At 34.1% G+C, this 22,265-nt stretch overlaps 1 protein-coding gene across 4 annotated transcripts in view; it reads right to left on the bottom strand.

Annotated features, from left to right (window-relative positions):
- The window catches only part of Fucta (glycoprotein 3-alpha-L-fucosyltransferase A), a 28,719-nt gene extending 7,489 nt beyond the window's left edge, over positions 1-21,230 (bottom strand). The window contains exons 1-4 of one of the 4 annotated variants that reach the window (XM_071772231.1): positions 20,913-21,230; positions 3,231-3,469; positions 1,824-1,913; positions 416-604 (exon numbers count right to left, since the gene is read on the bottom strand). In XM_071772231.1, the coding sequence (XP_071628332.1) occupies positions 416-604; positions 1,824-1,913; positions 3,231-3,395 (444 nt within the window). In that variant the 5' untranslated portion in view covers positions 3,396-3,469; positions 20,913-21,230. Of the gene's footprint in view, positions 1-415; positions 605-1,823; positions 1,914-3,230; positions 3,475-9,526; positions 9,984-20,912 lie in introns of those variants that run through there. The other 3 variants (XM_071772229.1, XM_071772230.1, XM_071772232.1) reach the window with 3 other exon arrangements.
- Positions 21,231-22,265: the final 1,035 nt, after the last annotated feature.

Below are 22,265 nucleotides of genomic sequence, written 5' to 3'. Positions count from 1 at the left end.
AATTCCAGTATAAATTTTGTAATAAATTTTATTCGACATCACTACAAAAACTAAAATCTACGAAATTCCTATATTCGTTTGTAAATGTATGATGTAAATGCTTCGAGTTTATTTTTTATAAAGAGTTAAAATTCTTTTTACATTGTTGTGTCCATTATAAGAGTGGTGAAAACGTGAAAATTCGAGTTTTCCCAATATTTTGCTGAGAAATAAAGAATTTAACAACGTAATTCAATAATATAATAATACATCGTGATTCAATAAAATAAAAAACTAATTTAACACAATAACATTTCCCCTGGCGTTTAATTCTCTTCGATATTTTTGTTAAGAAAAATTAAGTTTAAATCGATCAATCTATTAAATCTTTAAGTATGTAATTCCGCACACACAAATTCTTGTGCAATTGAATTACCTGATTGGTCACTCGATCATCGTAAGCATCTTCCTCCGGCCACAATTGAGCCAATCTTCTGCCAGTATTGCGAGTTCTTATCGCTGGATAAGGTCTTCTGGTTCCTCCTTTCATGTACCAAGGCCTTCGCGTTGGATCCAAGTCTATCGAGTTTTCGCTCAAGCTCGCGGTTCCATTTATATTCAATCCCTTCAAATGAAAAAGGCTTACATAAATAAACAAAAAAATAATCTTTATATAATATTGTCATTCTCTGCTGCAACTAAAAAGACAATACTGCGATCTATTGTTCTTAAACTAGAAATTTATTAATAATGTCGCATTCAACAAATTTTATAATAGATGTATTGATAGTATTGATGACATTTGCGATAATAAATCGATCTACATACATTATTTTTCTGCTATTTATAATACTTAAATAATCATAATAATTCATTAATTTAAGTTTTCCTTAATACATGTCACTTTTTAAATTAGTTCTATCAGCAAATATAAAAATTCATGCAATTAGTTAAGTAACAACTTTTAAAATTTCTAAGCATAATATTATGCATGGACAAACACAAAAGCTTTTTTTTCTCTGACATTTTTACTTATAGACAATATATGATCCAAAGAATGACAAAAAAATGTTGAAACAAAACTTTCTCGTCTCACATATGGATAATTAGAAAAAAATAAGTCAATATATATACTGCTACAGGCAATGACTATCAAGGCTGAACTATTAAGCCAATCTAACGCATACCACGATATAAGAATTTCCATTTCATGATCTGAAGCATTAATTATCTGTACAGTTTTCCTATCAAGTATTTAACAAAATAAACATTAAACAAGCTACGATGATATTTTTAATAATCTTCGAATCAAATTTTACCATATTTATATCTAATAATTACGTCTGAAGTAAATAGACATTTAAAACGATGTTTTTTTCACTTACAATTTATTTGCAATCGCTGAATCTCATAAAAATTATTATTCATATTTTGTGTTCGAAACATTATAATCTTCTTCATTGTACATTTGGCCATAAATTACACGATGTATTCGCACTATGCTAAGCTCAGTCGGAAAAGAGGAAGCCACTAAGTTCCAAAAGCAATCATACGCACCGTACTCTTTTAAAGCGCAGGAACAAGCAAGACGACACACGGAAAAAGTAACGATATCAAACAGGATTTCGTGGGAATAATCGCGATAATAATATGTTTATTATATGTACATCTATATATTATAATATGTACATCTAATGTATTATACATATACGTTCATCATTGGAATTTCTGGAATTAACACGTATCTAAGAATGCGAAAGACTTGCAAGGTTTCGTTGTATTTTTGGAATGTTTTTCCGTGTACATGTCGTTTTGGGATTAATCGACGCTACAATTGACCGTACCTCGGACGAGAGTCTTTTCCTCACTCGCTCCCGAGTGCGTAATACTCGCATCGTCGGCTTCTTCGATTTCAAAGGCCAATCGGGTTTCATCTGCGAGTGAAATTCGTTTTTATTCCTTTAGCCGTGATTCATTTTCCTGCCATTATCGCTTACATTTCGCACACTTCCTTCTCTCTCTCTTTTCCTCTCCCTTTCTTCCATTTTATCAAAAAATGCGGTAGCAATATGTTTAGCATAGCAACAACCGCAGTAGATTATAATAATCTTAAAAAAAACTCTATTAGCGCTTATATGATTACAAATATTACATATATTATAAGCGAGAAATATACACTGAGCTAGTGCATCTTTATCAAGTTTTCCGATATGTCAAACGCGATTAAATAGATAAGACCACGATCAATAAAACTATTGCATCCGTACATATCAAGGTGACTCACTCTTGTGCCGTTTTCTTCCAAAACAATATCGATTTGCAATTACAATCGGTACTGCAGAAATAACTATAGCTATGAATAAATGAACTATGAACTATACAGCGGGGTATTTCATATCCCTCGCAGGAAAAAAAACTGTAGCAAAAATTGTAATAAAAACTTTTATGAAATACATCGACATAATGAGAACAAATTATTATCTATATTATATTTTTATAAAGTCAGAATATTTTTGTTTTAAAATGTTATGTACGTTTCATATTTTTCGAAAAGGACTATTACTGTAATTATAATTCGAAAATTCTCAAGTACGATTTAAGACAGAGATTAAATTCCATTAAAATGAGAAAGCGATCAGTAAAATCTGAACACAGTTGCCTTTAGCATACTGTATATTTTACTATAATGAAACACTTCCTTCTCTCTTTTTTTCTCTTTCTCTCTCTTTCTCCCATTTTATCAAAAGATGCGGTAGCAATATATTTAGCGTAGCAACCGCAGTAGATTACAATAAGCTTAAAAAAAACTCTATGCTTATATAATTGTATTATAATAAAAATTACAATATCAGCATAGTAATTTTTAGGCAAATTTAACTGACTATATAAATGTTGTAATATATTTCAAATTCTTACATACGTCCATAACATTTTAAAACATTTACAAATTAAAATTACAATTAGTAATGCACAAAAGGTTTTGTTTTAAAAAAGTATTGTTTGATTGTCTTTGAAATAAACAAAAACTGGTAATAAATGTTCATTATTACAATTTTTATTAATGTGATTTATAAAAATGTAATTAATATTGCAATATCGTTATTTTGTATTCTAGATTTATAAAGTAGATTGTTGTAAACAAAAATATACTTTGTACGTAATTTACTACAGTATTTTCCCCATGTATGATCAGATGATGACTTTCCCGTCGACTAATCTAATTGTAAGACAATTAATAATTTTGCATGTACCTTTGGCCCGTCGCCGGTAACTCGAACGGACTGCGGCTGGCCGGGATGTGGCCGCATACTGTGCCATTTCTCGTCCTGCAGGAGATTCAGCACGATGAGCAACGTGCCCGTCAGAAATAGCACGTAGAAAAAGTATCTCTTCAGGGAGAAACGCGGCAAACCCATACCGCCCGGTTCCCTAAGTCGGGCGAGACCCTTATCTAGCCTGCATACGCCACTTCGCTCCACGACACATTCGGCTACGCTGCAACGAAAGTCAATAAAAAATGAATGGGATATCGATCGATCCTTGCCAACAATCTAAAAAAAATGCACGAGATAATACAAACTGAATAATGCAAATGATAATATATGTTGACAGTGACATTAATCCATTATAAGTCCAGAAGGTCCCTACACGCTTTTCTGTTTTAAATCCTTTTAACTCGGCTCTTAATCGAAATATTTAGACCGCAATTAGTATTTAGCGGTAAAAAGAGTTGCTCTTTCCAAAAATTTAATCGGCGATGAAATGGGATATCTGAAAGAAGAAATATAAAACGGTTGAAAGCATGGAGGTAAAGAAGTAAGTGACTTTTTTACTGACAAATATACATATAAAATTCACATATAACTAATAAATAATTTCGTCTACCTTCTTGAGTAGAATAAATTGATATTAGTAGTTATCGAGATGTAATTGTATATCGATATAATATCTTTTATAAATAATTTTATCTATACTCTTTGAGAATTTTTGTAGATTTTATAGATGACACAAATATAATAATTATATCGATTTATTCTACTAAAAAGATAGACGAAATCATTTATTATAGTTAAATATTTGTGAATAAAAAAGTCACTTTTATCTCCTGCACTTTTAACTTTTATATCGTTTTTTTTTATATCGTTCTTACTTCATCGTCGATTAAATTAGAAAGAGCAATTTTTTTAATCCCTAAATATCATTTGCAATTAAAAATTTTTTATTAGAACTCGAATTATACAAAGATTTAAAACAGAAAAGCAATAGAGACCTTAATAGAACTCAATGAATTAAAAAATCTCTCAAGTTAATAATTGAGAGATTTCTTAATGTCCTCTTAATTGTCCCTCGTGTTAATATCCTTTTCTTCTTTCAAAAATACTCGAAAGCTCTCTTGTACGTAATAAAGAACAACATCGATTAAACGTGATAAAAAATATAGGTCATTTAAAGATGTAATTGCATTTTGCATGCGAGCATATAAATCTACAATAAAATATCATATACATATATATAATAAAATGTAGAATAATAGTACAGGAAAATTCAGCATTTTATTTTATAATTTGTTGTACGTATGATACGTTTTCCGTGCGCATTATGATAATGACGTTCTATTCTTCTACGATGTAACTGCACACATTAATAAAATAATTGATTTAAGCAGAGCACCCCAAAAAATTTAATGCAATTCTTTTTACAGATATTATAATAAGGTGAAAATTTCACCCAAAAAATTTATTGTAATATGTGGTGTGAGAGTGATTATGTAAGAAAAGTTTATTATAATTCAAAAAATTACGATTAACAATTATGATCATAGATATTGCCTGATGATAATTATTATCGAACAAATCAGAGTAAAAAAAGATAAATTTTGAATTGATATAATTGAATCAATAATTCTTTATAATAAAAATATAAATTGTTCTTATATATAGTTCATAAGTCTGTATAATTTTTATTATAGCTAAACTAGTGATGTATACTATCCGTATTTAAAACGAAATAGATATATGTTTGTAACAAAAGCTTAGAAGAGAAGTTCTACCGTAATCTAGAGTGCATGGAGCAATAAAAAATAAATAAACCTCATACATACAACACGCGCACAGATACGTTTGCATGCACGATATGTTATCCAAGAACACTGGCAAAATTCGATAAGATTGTCTAACCTTGTTAATTTCCGCAACACTAATACTGTTTTGCAATTACGTAATGTAATCGTCGCTTTCAAGGGCCTTTATCACTGCACGGGATGATTCATTACTGTTGCCATTCTCGCGTAAGCTTTCTAAGCACTTAGCGCTGATCCTCGTTAAAATTAAGGGATGAAACATTACAACTTCATGAAGATCAAACGCCTCGAAAGTCGAAATACGATCGTCGGCTATTCGCGATGTTACGCGAAAAAGAGATTTCCCGTCCTAAATTAACGTAAATTGATGTTTTTCGCCGTATAGAAGATATACCGATTTGATAATTTTAATTGGACGCTTCCGAAGGACGGAAAAGCACGTAGCCGTGAATTTCACACGAGGCGTTGTTGCGATAACTCACTCATCTCTTCATTCGTTAATTCCGAAGAGCGTCGCGGCCGGCTTGAAACTCGATGTCTGTGAATTTCACACGACGTACGACGTGTTCTCGCGATTTATCGATAACTCGCTCACCCCTTCATTCGTTAGTTTCCGAAGAGCTCCGGCTTGAAACGCGATGTCATTAAATTAATTTCATCGCGAGATAGCGTCCGCTATCTCGCTACATCGTTGCACGCCCCCGTATTAATCGATACGACAAGGAAGCATTGATTCGTGTATATACGAATAAACAACGCGCACGATACCAGCATACATTCGTCCAATATTTATGTGCTGGCAATCTGCTATTATAATTTCCCGTCATCAGCATACGCCGTCGTGCAAGGCACGGCATATCCGTGTCGTTAAATTATATCAGATACTTATACGACCCAGTTGCTTCCGTTAACTATTCTCCCAAATATCATCTTCACCTTATAAGAAAAAGTAACGTGTACATTTCTTGTACTATGACATAATTACGGCGCATTTATACATTTGACATTTGACCCAGATAGAAATGCATGCATCTCATTTTACATTAATCGAAAAGTATCCTCCTAAATATTCCTATTGAAAAATAAAACGGTTGTTTCATTTTGTTACCTTTTTTTATATCTTTAGGCCGGAAACTTTTGAATCTTGATATGTATATATATGTAAACATGTTGAAAAGATATATCGAAGAGAAAATTAAGCACTCGCTATTATATTCAGGGCTTACAATTAGCCCATGATTCAAGATGATACTATCAATCTAAAGTTTATCATGTATTATTATTAATCATTGCAAAACCACAACATATTTGTTTATTTCAAAATGACAATGCAAACGGCGAAAAAATAAAAAATGCTGATGTCAATATACACAATTTGAAACTCGTCCTTCTCGTCTGTGGTGCACATGTGTGGAAGTATTTCCATTACATGATAACTTCAAAAAACATGGAACGCACACAACTAAATACACACTTATTGACTCACGTCTATGATCGTCGATTTGAAAAATTTTACAAAACGCTGACGCCGGCTGACGCCATCTTACATCGCAAGTTGAAAGAGGATTTTTTCCCGACGATGACGAGACGTTTCTTAAATCTAAATCTGTCAAATCATATAGCAATATCTCCACATGTAGAACACGTAGACGAAGACTACAAACACTTTTATCGTATAAATCGAATCCAAGCTATATCGATTGAGCCTATTCAGAACTTGATCGGTTCAGCCTTTATTGAGATTCGATAATCTAAGGGTCTCTATACTCGACGATTCGCGTACAGAGATACACAGTCTGTGTCTCACTGCGCATACACTAGGCACGAGGCACACTACCGTGATATAATATATGTACATCGTCAAATGGTAGTCATTAGAAGGAATAAATACAAGCAAATATTGTTGTGAACTTATCTGAATCTCATTACATGTCTGTATTCTGAGTAGGATACGAACCCGCACCTATGTCTATTCTTGTCCTCACGTTTTGAACAAATGACTACAAAATGAGGTCAGACTGAACATATTTTGCTACCCGGGTGAGTTACGACGTGACACGGTTGACCTCATGACCTTATTACGAGTATCTCTTATTTTGATTTACGAATAATTTCTCCCTTCTTTTTGTTAATTTCGTGCTGGTCTCCCAGATCCCATGATACGGAGGACATGTGCGCTACTCTAATGAGCCAAAGACCCGAGTTTAAACCCGATCAAAAAATCGATTGCCACCTCTCGGAAAAAATAATGTCAACCCGAGAGTATCTTGTCACGAGCATCCCCTCTATATTTGAAATCGGTGAGATCATCAGATCGTCTCAGTGGATTCTTATCATTATCCCGCGATATTGGATAACTTCGATGTAAATTCAATGTAAAAAAAAATATATATATATACGCTTACGTGATTATAAGACTGCCTACTGAAACAATTGTCAATTTTAACTTAACACGAAATTTAGCTAACAATAAGCTAGAAATGACAATTTTTCGAATATACAGTTTTTACAATTACAAAAGTTGTTTTTTTTTCAAATTAACATCTTATATAGGTACACTCACTCTCTTTCGAGCGATAATTCTGCATGTGAATCCTTATTATTATGTATTTTATTTGCGTGTGTACATACATGTGCATGTGTTCGTCTGTGATGCGTGCATTTATTATGCACGTTTCTATTTTCTTTCACATTATATATGCTCTTATTCTGATGGGCTTTATAACAACAGCCTTGTTGGTCACTGCAGTCTCCGCATTTTCGTGTATTCTATACTTTGTCCCTTCTGTCTATGTTTAATCTCTTGTTTTCTTTGTTGTGCATTGCAATAAATTTTTTATTTATTATTATTATTATTATTATTATAAACAATGTCCGTCGGTCTTTCCCTTTCCTGCGATCGAAAGAACTTTCTTCTATATGCGTCCGAATTCAGGAAGGACAACGTCCGTTCGTGGTTTCGCGAATGTTAAATGCCGCGGCAATTGTATATCGCGAGTAACCTGGAGTCCTGTTACCCACTCGCAAACACACACGATACGTGTCGAATACAAAGTGACACATCTAATTCGCACGCTCGTGTGAAAGAGACACGAAATGTTTTGGAATAACGAATAAAAAACGAAAAGCATTCCAGTTCCCAGAACGACACTCTTTGAGGATTCGCAACCGAGGCGCTTACAATCGCTCGACTGTTAAACGAATCATCCTGCCGGTTCGTGAAAAGGTGAACGACGGATTCACCGCGTTGCAACACGCTCTCGTGGTTCTACCTTTGAACCATAATAAAGTTCACGTTCACCAGACCAGCGAGCGTCTAAACCCGAAGTGAGATGAACGAAGTTTTAGTTTACCGCTCTGCGGATGCAGCATATATGTATATTGACGTTCACGTATCCAACGCGTCTCTTCACAAATAAGGATCTGATAAAGAGCTTATCGCAGAGTGACTCAAACAAAAAAAAAAGCAATTTTTGTGCTCATAAACAATATCGAAAAATTTTATTTAAAAAGTTTTAAAATTTATTAGATATATATATATAGATAAAATTATTAGATATAATATTATTTATTAGATATAATAAAAGAAAAGATTTGATAATATCCGTATTACTATATTTTTCAGGGATTAAAAATAATATTTAAAAAAATACCGATTAAGCATTCTTCAAACAAATTGGTATAAATAGCGTATACCGACACTATAAGTAGTGTGTCGGTATATACAAATAACTTTTCAATAATTATGTATTGATATTGCTACTGTTACACTGATATTATCAAATCAATCAAATTTGTATTACATTCTCGATATATATTTTATGAAAATTATATCTATAAACATGGTAAACTGAACTCACTGAAATTGTAGAAAAATATGAATTGTAGATGAATATAAAATGATATGAACAACATGTAAAACAATGTACATACAATATATGTAATTTATAAGAGAATTATATAGATATAATATATCTAAAATTTTACGTGCTTTTAAATTAAAAATCCGAATTTATATACGTCAATTCATTTTTTTTTCCCTTGCAATTTCTTTTGTAAAATATAAAGAATAAAAAATACAATAAAAATTCAATTGATTTTATAATATTGGCATTTTATGACGGTACAAATAACAGTAATACTGGTATTTGTTCAATGTGCGATATAATTAAAGATCTTTCATTTTACGATTACATGAAAATAAAGATATACATGCTATTGGTATGCAACTTCGAAATTATTTCCTACTATTCTTTAATAAATCTACAATAAACATTGTCTACTTTTTAGTATTCTATATAAAATGCACATATCTAAACGAGGGAATCGTTGGATGTTCTCCGATTCTTGAGAGGATCTCAAATGCACGGGTGAATTGAAAGCGTAAATAATACAGACTTTTACACTCTTCTTCTTCGCCATATTTTACTGCTTAAGGCTACGTTTCCATCGACGTAATATACTCACGTAGCTTTTAAATATTAAAATCGCGCTCTAGTCCGTCAGAGTCGATTGATATACGTAATCGACAAACACACATTTTGACTATTCTCACGTACAGTTCACACATTACAGAAGTAATAGAGTTCACACCGAATTCTTTCTTTTTCTCTCTTTTGGGATTCACCTATAAAACACTTGTGCATGTGGCAATTTTCCACGAACAGTAAAAATTCTATTAAGTAATCAAATGTTGACCCTTCTTCGCGAAGATAAGATCTTTCCCCAATTGGTGTGAACCTTCAACTTCGAGTTAACAAAGAACGGCACATGGATTACTCAATGAAGTGGAATGCCATCTTTTCGTACATGAACATGAAACATCCCGCATCCGGGTTCTTCCGGTTTCGCGTTCACTTGTGCGCGCGCGCGCGCGCCGACGGTTGTCGCAAACCTGTTCACAGGCGGACCGTTCGAGTATCACTGTCCATTAGCGAGCTGCCGAGCGTGTTGCAACGCTATCTTATCGCTCGCCTTTGTAAGTAATAGATTCACCCACATATCGAAAATATGGACTACTTCTAATACATTACTGTGCGCTCACATTTCCAGAATTGAGAACCGCACCTTTCACTCGCGATTAAACCACAAAACTGAAAACTGACGAACTTAGGTATACCATCCAATATTACTGATGCTACTTTGACTATCTTATCGTCGCCTGCTAAATAGTAACATTTTGCGTGTCCCTGTTTCTTTTATGGTCTCCTCAAGGTTGACACAGCCAATATCGCAACTTTGCGCAATGTACGTAAGCATAAATCTTCAGACGTTGCGCATTTGTCAATAGAATTAACGTTTTACTAATTTTCACATTTGACATGATATTTTTCAAGTTCTTTACCGTTGCAATGTCTCTATCTTGGACATTGTATTAATATCGCATTGCATAATAATGATAATAATTCTAATAATAACTTTATTGCAAACGTATATAAAATTGCCAACGTTTGACATTTTACAAGATTAAACAAGAGTAAAAAAAATGCGTGCAAAAAAGAGATGTGCAAAGAAGAAGCAATACTGTTGCTATATCTGACCACGTAATAAAGCAATATAAAAGAAATTTAAAGAAAATAACAAAATATAAAAATAATAGAAGTATATTTAATATAATTTATAAAGGAAACAGGCTAAATTATTAACAATGAGAATAAGTATTAACAATAAGATATAATGAATCGAACGGCAGCTGATCGAAATAAAAAAAGTAAAGAGAAAGATCTAACATTTGGAGGCAATAAATTAGAATTTTTGACTGCAGTATAGGAAAAAGAGAAATTTTATGGAATGATAGAGATGGCGCAGTAGATCTTAATAACACATGTCTGGAATAAAATTCAGAAATTAGGTGAAGAAGATAACAGATAAAATAAAGATAGAAACGAGCATAAAAAACGCAAAATTTTATGTACAAAACGACAGAAATGTAGCATGGAACAAAGTGAAAAATTCAAGAGACAATAAACGAGAAAACTAAAATATCAATAACATAAAATAAAATATGATTTATTATCAATTAAACAAAATTGGTAGAACGTTTCAAACTTCACTGAGATCTTCTTCAGCCGATACAAAAGTAAATATGAAAGGGATTATGTCATAATTAATACGAGTAAAGATTACTAAATATACAAATTAAAAAAAATGCCGTATGAAAAACTAAAACTAAAACCGAGCTACAAATAGTCTATATACCAAGAGGTCATGTCTAACAATAAGTTGAAAGCATAAGTAAATAAATAAGAATATAAAATAAAAATAAAAGAATTGGTGAATTTTTAACTAACTGTGGAACGTTGCAAAAGAGAATGTGATCGCAATTGCAAATGCCATAGGAAAAACGGAGGCAAGAATTTTGAATGCGTTGGATTATAGTAATCATTGACTCAATACCGAAACATACACAACGTTTATAAATGAAGGAAAAATGAGAAGTTGAAAAGAATTTTTATGGAAAAGAAGTATACATAATAAATGCATTGATGAGATAAAATGATCAGATAAACCGAGTATCGTTCCATGCACGATATGGAACACTATGTAATTGCCCATTCAAAATGTATGTACATTATACCTAACATATCATATGTTTCAGTAAATAGATGGATGACAATCTTTGCAAATTTAATCGCGGTAATTGCATCAAACTCAAAATCTTAACGTGACTACAATAACAATAGCCCGTTAATCGAATCATGTGACAATTTGTTAATTTTCTATCTCGTATAATGTCGGTAAGTAGCCGTGCGATAAACTTGTAACCACACACACGACTTGAAAAAGTCGTCAAGATATTTTACTTAACAATTTTTCGAAATTTCTCGTCTCACTCGAGTCGATATGATCGAGATTAAACGACCGTTTTTTTGCTCTTCGTTTGCATTTAGCCCTCAATTTGCCCGAGTTATTTCCGTCAACGCAAAACTCGACGAAAGAATTTAATCGGCGCATGCAATATGAAATGCAATCAATCGAATCTATATAGCGGATAGCGGATAGATGTACCTTACAATTTGATTTTATAGGATTTACTGACTTACTACTTAAACAACGTCCATTCGATTGAGTGCATATTGTTGGCAAAGCGACAATAATGGCGTTAACTAAATTTACATCGATAACCATAATCATGTCTATGAATTTAATCGCCAGCTTAATCTCATGACAGAATATTGCATACAAATTTTTCCGTACTTATTCGCAGTACAGTGACAGAGCTCTGATAAGAGAAATTCATGAAATAAAATTTTTTTTCTTTCTCGACATCGCTGTACAGCTCAATATCGAACTTCGGCATATTCTCGATGGCAATAAGAATTTTTTCGACTTTAACATCTAATGAAACGTGAGCGCTTCAGCGCTCTCATTAATTCAGCTTGAAATAATATTGATTCGATATAATAAGAAATGAGCGTTATCAAGCGTTATTTCATGGATTTTCTGCGTCCAGTGTCACGATTACTTCTGCAAGGAAAACTCTGCAAAGGAATTGTATCAACAAATAGTGCGATTGATCGATACTTCACGTGTATTTAGTTCTTTAATTCTGTTACATAAACGACGTCGATTCCAGGATTCAATTTATTCGAATTGTGCCGAGATAAACGAATAAAGTTTCGGTGAATTCAATAAATAAATATTATGTATTTTTTTTTCTTTCCGTATGTCATTTAAAAATGTTCACTATATATATAAAATTAAATTTACCGTAACCATTGCTATGTAACTTTTATTAAACGAGCACTTTGTATTATAGAGTATACCTTTGTATTATAGAATAATTTATGTGTTTATTGGAAACATATATTGTACCGTTATAGAATGATATTTATAGATAATGATATCGTCATTTTACATTGTCATCCTTATATATTTACATCCCGCTATATTTACATCAATTATTCGCATCATTGATTCTTCCTCTTCTAACAACATATACAATTTTCTATTGTCTCATGTAATATGACTGTCACGTTCCTGACTGACATCAATGAATAAGAGATAACGGTTCACGTATGCATGTAGATATTAAGTGGTAAATATAACATCGTGTTCGTAGAAGCATATCGTTCTCGTTTTGCGATGTAACACTCCTCTTTTGCAAATCTGCCCAGTCGCTATCTTCCACGGAACATTCTCGATCGCTTGTGAGCATATCTCACTGAACTCACAACATCGTTCCGAGACACGTCACTGTTTTTTTATCTCATTTGCGCCTTTCGCGATATCGGCATAACAGAAATAACTCACTTATATATGTATATTATATATATATATATATATATATATATATATATATATATATGTACTAACCCATCAACACGGTCTTCGTTAAGCTTGTGCACGCACGCATATCACGTGCGCGTAGGTCGAGGACATATCTAGCATCAGCGATGGGCGATTTATCTAAAAGTATCGTCGAAAGTGCCTTAAAATGCGAACGTGTCGCCGGTGCGGGTCGATAACGTTAACGGCCGTGAAATCGGTTCGATATACGCGTTCGCGTTTGGAATTTTACTATTTTATCAATTTATACTTCAGGGCCATTAAGTCTAGTCTGACGAAAACTAAAAAGCAACGCTGATAGTAATAAATCTAATCAATGCACGACTGAATTCTCGTAGAAATTGATAGAAAAATTTGATCTGTTAATATATTAATATAAACGAACTATATGAAAGTCTGTGAGATAACGATTTAAAAACGAGTAGTAAAAGAGGTAAAACTTGAAAATTCACTGAGAAACGTCTACGTGAATTGGACGTGAAACGGGCATAAAATTTTATTCTGCAAAACCCTGTCAGAGTTAATTGTTATGGTACTACAAGAAGCAGGATACTGAGGAAGGAAAATGGCAGGAGCTCTGGAAGGAGAAAGAGATAATAAAGAAGAGTAAGACAGGAATAGGAATAAGTTTAGTCTTAGAGGAATGAACGAAAGTGTGGGAGGTACAAATGTGGTAAGATAAAATTGTAAATCAAGTCCACTTCTTGGCAAAAAGCTGAAGTTAAATATATTATTATTATTAATTACAGTACTAATATGCACGGGGAAAACTAAAATTGAATCGTACAATAGGTAACTGTCTCAAAAATTATTAATAAAAGCATTTGCTGTAAATAAACTACATTACGTTTTCTTGAAGTTAACGGGAAAAGTAATTAACAAACTGAAGCTTAAAAAAGAAGAAGCGATAAGCAATAATTAGTTGGTCTGCAGAATAATCAGATAATCAAAATAAAATCAGATAAAGCAATAAGCGTTAGTCACTTACTATACATGAAAGATTAGTGATACGAAGTTATTACAAAAATTGCCCCTATATTGCTTATATATTAGCTAATTCAGATAAAACTTTAAAAAAATCCATAATAAAAACATAAAGAAAAGAAACAACAAAGGAAATAAACTTATCAATAAAAAAAGTAGTATCAAGTAAAGACATAACTGTAATTTACGCGTCCATTACGATCGCGTGATTGTACATCGATTATATCATCAACTAGGCGACGATGCAGCGATCTCGGAAATTATTACGTGTTTACACAGCCAGATAACACGATCGGTGAACGCAGTCGTCGAGTTGTCGAATAATAATGCCAACGTGTGTGGGCGTTCATGCATCATCTCGTAATCGTCAATTGTGGATACGAGACGTCAGACGTCGTTCCGAAGAGACCCGCCGCAATAAAGAGAGGCACGGAACAAATAATTTCTCGCGCTCTCGTAACACGTTCGTAAAAGAAAAAAGAAAATGAAGACAGGCGGAACCGACGGGTGTAACGTCGTGTGCAGCTGCTGATAAATTCTGCATTGTTAGATAAATATTGTCGTTGCTGTTCCGGCCGGTAGTTTAGTGACACGCTAAATTACATTTCGGGCCCGTCACGGCACGCGCGTGCATTGTCACTCGCATAGTCACTCCGACGAGAAACACGGGCATAATAAACGTGCCAGGTCCGGTACAAGCGCATAATAATTATCGGCACCGCGCCGCGTCGCGAACAAGCGCGGCTAGAACCTATATACGAATTATAAATTGATAACGCGACGAACAGGCGAGAAGGAAGAGCTCGTTGTTTCCTGTTCGTTCATTAAGTTCGCGCTCCTTTTTCCGTCTCCACGGGCGAGTGTTGTATCGATATGGTAATTGACAGAAACCAATAAATCCGAAACAATAACTCTCGTCGACTTCGAACTTGTCGTCATCCCGTATATATACATATAACGCATGCGGGTAATAAATCTACGACACGCAACGCACGACGGCTGTCAGCGGACGGGTGCCGACACTGCTGACATACAATTATTTAAATCACCTCAGAACGCATGGTCTCGTCACGTTCATTAACGGCGACACGGAGAAGTCCATGGCATCAGGTCGCGGTATCGTAAATCTTGCGATTTAAACTCTGCAGGTCTTTCGTTATGCTGTCTTTCCGTGTATCATCCGTGCATTATATCGCGCATTATACTGATTTATTATCCCTTATATATCGTGTTGTGTCTGGCGCGTAATCCGGTAAAGATGTCGCGCGTAAATTACTTAACAATGAACGCGTCCACCACTATTCTCTCCTTCGTGCGTAATACCGCAAGTGTTATTTCGGGTAGCGCGATTTTCATTCCGCCGAATAGCGGAACCGCGGAACTGTTCCGAACAATTCGACCGTGATCCAGGTCATTGTGGACATCCGTAATATAATTATCGCGATCGCGAGATAACCCAGATTGACGACCACATAGAATTCAGTTATATATTATTCCCGGGTCGTCACACACAAAGAGATTCGGCGCTCAGGTAAAGGAAGTTGACGCATTTTTTTTTTTAGCTTAGTGATTTGATTGATCTGCCGCGGCTTTAATGCCGACTCTTTAATTCTCGTTATCAAAGAGAGAAAAGTGTATACTTTTCGCGTTTTTTTTCCCCAATCGATAACACGCAATTCCTCGCACGACTGGCACATGAAATGGCAATGGATTGGCAAACTATACAAGTATTAAAATCAACTATACAAGTAAAAATCGTAAAAAAAAGATAAAAAGAAAAGAAAGAAATAATTCACATATATTTAGAGATATTGGAGTAAAATAAAATAAAATTTCCTACGCGAGAATTGATTTAATTCTATATCATTGAGCACGTTAACATTAAAACATCTGTAAGCATTTATTTTAAAAAAGTAATAAGGTTTAAATAATTTTATAAAATTGCAAGTACTTGCCGTCAATTCTGTTATCATATTCTGTGTATTTTCTTAATAATTAAAATATCGTTAAAATGGTTAAAATTCGAAAATTTTTGTCCATATTATAGGTATTATTTAGTCCATATTATAGGTATTATTGTCCATATTATAGGTATTATTGGTCTATTTTGACCTATTGAAATTATTTTTAAAATATTACTATACTCTTCCGAATAAGACATGCATATTTACAATTAAATGAGTTTTGTTGTCTTCTACTTACATTTAGATTTAGCCGTTCGAAATGAATCGGTGATCGTACATGTGTTTGGGGATGCGCGGTTTATATCTAATCTAATGTATAATTGACATTCTAGAAACCAGAAACTATTCCCAGACTATACTCCGCAGAAGCGTATTAGGAGAGAGGGAGAGAAACCATGCCAAGCTACAGTGTATGAGCAGATTAGTATACCAACTCCGATGCCTATCGCCCAAATCTTACCGGCCGGGCCGTGCAAAAGCCATTGACCGGCAAATCGAGTCTTTTCGAATAATCAATCATGATTGATTAACATTTATATGGCTTACAATGATAACAATTCGACATTTGCCTAATTAACACAAAGAAATATCTATATAGGCTTTTTTACGCATAACCGCGTAGTGGTTAATTGAATACATAAATCTTCTTTTACGTAAAATAAAAAATAAATGACATGACGTACTCCCTAAATCTAAAATACATTTATTTGCTTACCAAGAAAAATAAAATGTATAAGGTAATGAATCACTTGATGATAAAAGAATCAATTAGAAAAGAGTCAAAAAGATATCATCATAAATATAGATTTGTTATTTTATATCCGATATTCTTGAATGCATATTTATTTAGGAATTGTATAGAGAGCAACTATAATATCGATTAAATGATTGTATAATAAGGTCATTGGAGTCCAATTGAAATACCAAGCTATTTATCGCTATACGGACTCTGTCAAATAATTCTTTATTATTTTATGAGATTAGTGGATTACATACTTTGATAATATTTTACCCATTTTGCTCTGCTATGTAAATACAATACACATTATTTAAATAATAAAAGAATTTATATTTATGTGTACAAACTCAGAATAATAATAGTGCAAACAAAAAACAGAATTAAATATCAAATCTTACAACTAAATAAATGTAAAGTCTGAAGTTTTGATATGAAATGCGACGAGACGCATATTAACCCAATAAATTATCGAAGAAATTATATGAGATTATTTATTTATTTTTTTACTGTATTGAAAGAATACACAAAAATAAATGTATAAAAATAAATAAATTGAGGAGCGACAATTTTTTCCAATTTTGTTTTGATATTTAAATGAAGATACACATTGAAAAATTTTTAAAAACGTTAAAACTCAACAAAGAGCAAACACAAACTATTTTCCTTTTAATATGACAAAAGTTAAAATAAATTCTGCATATAACGTATACCAGATATTGATATAAACTGATCAACCCGTTACGCGAAAATTGACGCAAATTTAATTTAGGATACTTATCGGAAATATTTGGGATATTTGGAAAGCGGCACTATTGCCGATTGATCGCGAGCACTTTACTGTTTACGGTACAATTTGGTAGGATACTCCGGTTGTCTAATTGGTCTTCAATTTCCGCTCCAGCGAATTAACCTTTGACCATACCGTCTGATGATTTAAGCGAGTTTTGCGTGCCATCCACGTTTGCAAATTGCTCGCCGGTGCGGCTCATGCGGCGGTGTTCGTTGCCAAACGTTAACCTAACACGAACTTCATAGAATTTAAATAGAGCACACAGCAATGTTATTTTACTTACGATTCACTGTATAATTTTTATTTTATACCACATGAGTCGAAACGAAAGCGCACTCGTGTAAATCTTTTACAAAAATTTATTTTAACGCGCAAACTATTTGCCATTTTCTGGAGAAGATTTAGTTAACAAAATGGGGAAACAAATCAAAACAAATGAGGTCAATATATCACGCTTACCTAACAATAAAACTACGAAACTGTTTTACAGAAGTATTTTCGAAGAAGCACCGGATTTACGTGAAAAAATATAGTCCCGCGAAACACACCGCACAATGTTCCGCATCGGACAAGTTGGTTTTGCGCTTATCCCCTTTTCCCAAGAAAAGAAATTGTTTTTCGCAACGACGACAATTCGCTTAAAAATCCGGAATAAATTCGGCTGTTATGCACGAGGCTGTGCTGCTATCGCCTTTATCGAGGCACAATCGCGAAGAGAGCTATACCGTTGTACCCCGAGCGTGAATCAACCTTCACGCTCGCACACCTCCGCGAGCCTCCCCTGTGTCGTGCCCCATCGTGTGGCAGCCACACGCGAGCGCGCAACCCTACCGTATTCTATATCCAAACCCCACGACAAGTGCGCTAAAGTAATCGCGAGTCAGGCCGGCATGTACCATGCCTCCAGTATGTATTCAATATATATTTTATATGTATATGTGTATATATATACGTATGTATATGTTCGGCCTACGACACGCGATCGTAAGCATTGAACTTCTCGCACGAAACATCAATGTTTCTTCTAGCAACGTTGGAATATATATATTTTTTCGTCGTTACTTGCCACGGTGCATCTAAACTCCCGAAAATTGATGAAAAAATTACGTGGAACCCGCAGTTGCAGTTGTTAGCGGCGCGAAAAATTTATTTTCTGCTTTTTCCTAATTCTGTAGATCACTAATCTAATAACTATGTATATTAAAAATTGGCGTTTAACTCCGATTTAGATTCATCGCTTTTAGATTCTCTTAAGATTCGCAGAAACGATGTAAAAGCAGTTTTTTTTTTTCATTCGTACTTTTCATTACTTTTCATATTTTCTTTCATACCTTGCAAGCAATTGAATTTGTTATACTTTTTTTTAGTACATATAATTTTCTTTCTATCGCTCATAATCTCAATATCCTTAATTCTTTTGATTAACCAATCGATACAACTGAAATTCTCTTCCTCATTGATTTACGTTTTCAACCTATGTCCAATTTACCTTATATATTAAGCTTGCGTTCGTTTATTCACAAAGAGAGCTATTGGGAAAATAAAATCTGTAATACAAGTTATTATATATATATATATCAACGAACGCAGGCTATATGTTACCTTCGAATCTAATGAAAATGCAATGGTTTGCGGTGGAATACTCTAGTAACGTATTTTGCAATTCTACAAATGGAGTTCGATACGTGTCGAGAAAGTATACGCGACGTTATAGTCTCGCGAGAGTTGCAATCCTTGACGGCGCGTCGAGTTGAGAAATAAAGAAAAGAGGATATAAGCAAAGATATCGGGAAGTACAGTCGTGCATGAGACATCACGACAGACAGTAAAGCTGCGAAATAAGCGAAACTATTTCCCTAACTATGCGACGAGACCATTGATGAAGAGACAAACTCGCGACGCTTGAAACTTCCGCGATGTATACCATCTCCGTTATGCGCCAATCCGCGGAAAAACATTGTCTTTTGAATAAAAAAACAGGAATAGAAAATGTGTAATAAAATTCTGTGAAGTGATGAACTTTTTAATTGATTGAAATAATTAATCGCGAAGGTTCATAGTGACGATTTATTGCTTTGTTTGAATATATATACATTAAGGAATCTTGATATATTATCTCAATGATAACATATCTTAATTGATTTTTTTTGGTATAAATTAAATTCAATTTAATTTAACTAATGATTGATAGCAAAGTCACATGCACATTATATTCGCGGTATTACGATAAAAGAATTCCTTCAGTAGCTTATTTATTCTATACAGAGATTAAATTTATCTGATCAATGCGTGTCAGCGCTGTTTTCATAACATATTATTCTGAGAAATTTGCAATTTTATCGGTATGAAATTCTCTTATATAAAATTAATTAAAATAAAATTGTTTGTTCCTTAACACTTTGCCATAGAAATATTTAAAAAGATTTTTACTTATTTAAAACATTCATAAAATTTCTATTATGGTCTACATAAAGGTTCAAACTTTTAATATGTGATAGCACATTTTAAATTATTTTCAATCTTCGAAATATTTTGATTTTCAAACACGTTTATGCACTCGCGCACGTACGCGCGTACGCATACATATATATAGAGACAATAAATTATGTTAATATATAAAATTAATTTAAAAATAATTTAAAGATAAGGCTTTATTTTCTAAACATTCTTTATATTATCCTCTATATATTTTCTAAAGCACTATTGATTAGTTCTTTTCTCAATAATCTCTAATTTTGTACTCAAAATGTGTTTTTAATTTTTTCGAGAAGAAAACCCCGCAAAAGAATAAAAAATGCTTCGATTATCGTTAAATTTTGAAAGCGAACATACTACACATCACATTTTGTAAAAAGCCGGATTTTTCTTAGTTAGATGCACAATTGAAGAAAATATTATACTATATAACTAATGAATCTTTCGATCGCCTCTCCCGCTCTTCCCTTTGCATCTGAAATCCACACCGTGCAGTTCTCGTTCATTAATGTTTGGTTTCGCGAAACCACCATTAGAAAATCCACCCCTCCCTTTCATCGATATACGGGGGATTCCTTTGGGAGGCGACAAGGAGTACAAGGAGCAACTCACCAAGATCGTCACGTGGTTGGCCACGGAAGTCCTCGCCTCGCACAGGAACCTGCTCTGCCCGACGGACGGACGGACGGTGGGACGCACCCCGGGACGATGCACACTCCGGCCCGGTCACATGTCAGAGCCCTTTCGTTGGGTCGTACACAGTGGAATATGCGCGGACTCGTTCATCCCCGCGTCATCGGGCAGGTCACGCGTTGTAGGTTGTAGACGGCCGGCCCAACCCGTCGCTTCTGTCGTTTCGGTGGTGGTCCCCCATCCCCTTCTCCTCCACCTCTTCCTCTTTCTCCTTCTCCTCCTTCTCTTTCTCCTCTTCCACCACCTTCTCCTCCCTCCACGGCCGGTGCGCGCATCGCTCCTTCTCCCTTTCACGAGCGCGGGCCGCGCGGAACACAATCACCCTCTCCTTCCCTCCTCGCCCTATTCCCCTCCGGCTCTCGTCGGGCCGCCAGCAGGACCTTACCCGTCGCCCCCGACGCGAGGGGGTAAAATCCATAAGACGCGCGTCTGCGCCCTTGTACTGGCGATATAAGCGCCCTTCAACCGAGACGCACCGAACTACCCTCTGCGCATGGTGCCATTGGTGCCTCCAATGGTGTACTATGTATGTACCCGGAAAAAGTTGTAAAAAAGTACAATTCGAAGGGCGGCAGTCTCTCTCTCTCTTTATTTTTCTCTGTGAAACATAAAATGCCGTAAGGGCGTAAAACGTAAGCGTAAGAAAATCGATCAATCCCAATCAAGTATTTTCCCCTACTGTGGTTACGGACAGCACAATACTTGATTGGGATTGGTCGATTTTCTTACGCTTACGTTTTACGTTCTTACGCGATTTTATGTGTGAAGGCCTTTTTACAATTGGTTAGGAGTTTACATATGGAACAGGGGCAAGGAATTGACCGAATCATTACACGCGATATACAAAGAGATCATCATTCGCTTAGAATTAATATTTTGTTAAATATATATTATAGCAAACAAACAAAAATGCAAAACATTTTTAAGAGTTGCAGAACTGTAAATTATAAAGGTTTGTGTGTTGAAATAAATACATACATATATGAGAGATAATATTGGGATAAATTGCTAATGTAAAATATTAATAATTGTAATAAAAAAAAGCAAATATTTTGAAGAAATTGAGCCTTTTCTATTGAAAAAATTATTCCTTTATATATTTATTAGTAGATTTAAAGAAACAATTAAACAGATTAATTTTCACAGTCTATGACGTGACAATTCTAACCAATTGTTGCACATAACAATCCAAATAAAACAATAGATCCTAATTTTAATTTTATAATCCGTTTTATATTGCAAATCCTTACTTCAAAAGAAATAATTGATCCG

Source organism: Temnothorax longispinosus, chromosome 3 (assembly GCF_030848805.1).
Source record: "Temnothorax longispinosus isolate EJ_2023e chromosome 3, Tlon_JGU_v1, whole genome shotgun sequence".
NCBI lineage: Eukaryota > Metazoa > Arthropoda > Insecta > Hymenoptera > Formicidae > Temnothorax > Temnothorax longispinosus.
The sequence above is the reverse complement of the archived record's forward strand: the minus strand, read 5'-3'. Positions and strand labels throughout refer to the sequence as shown.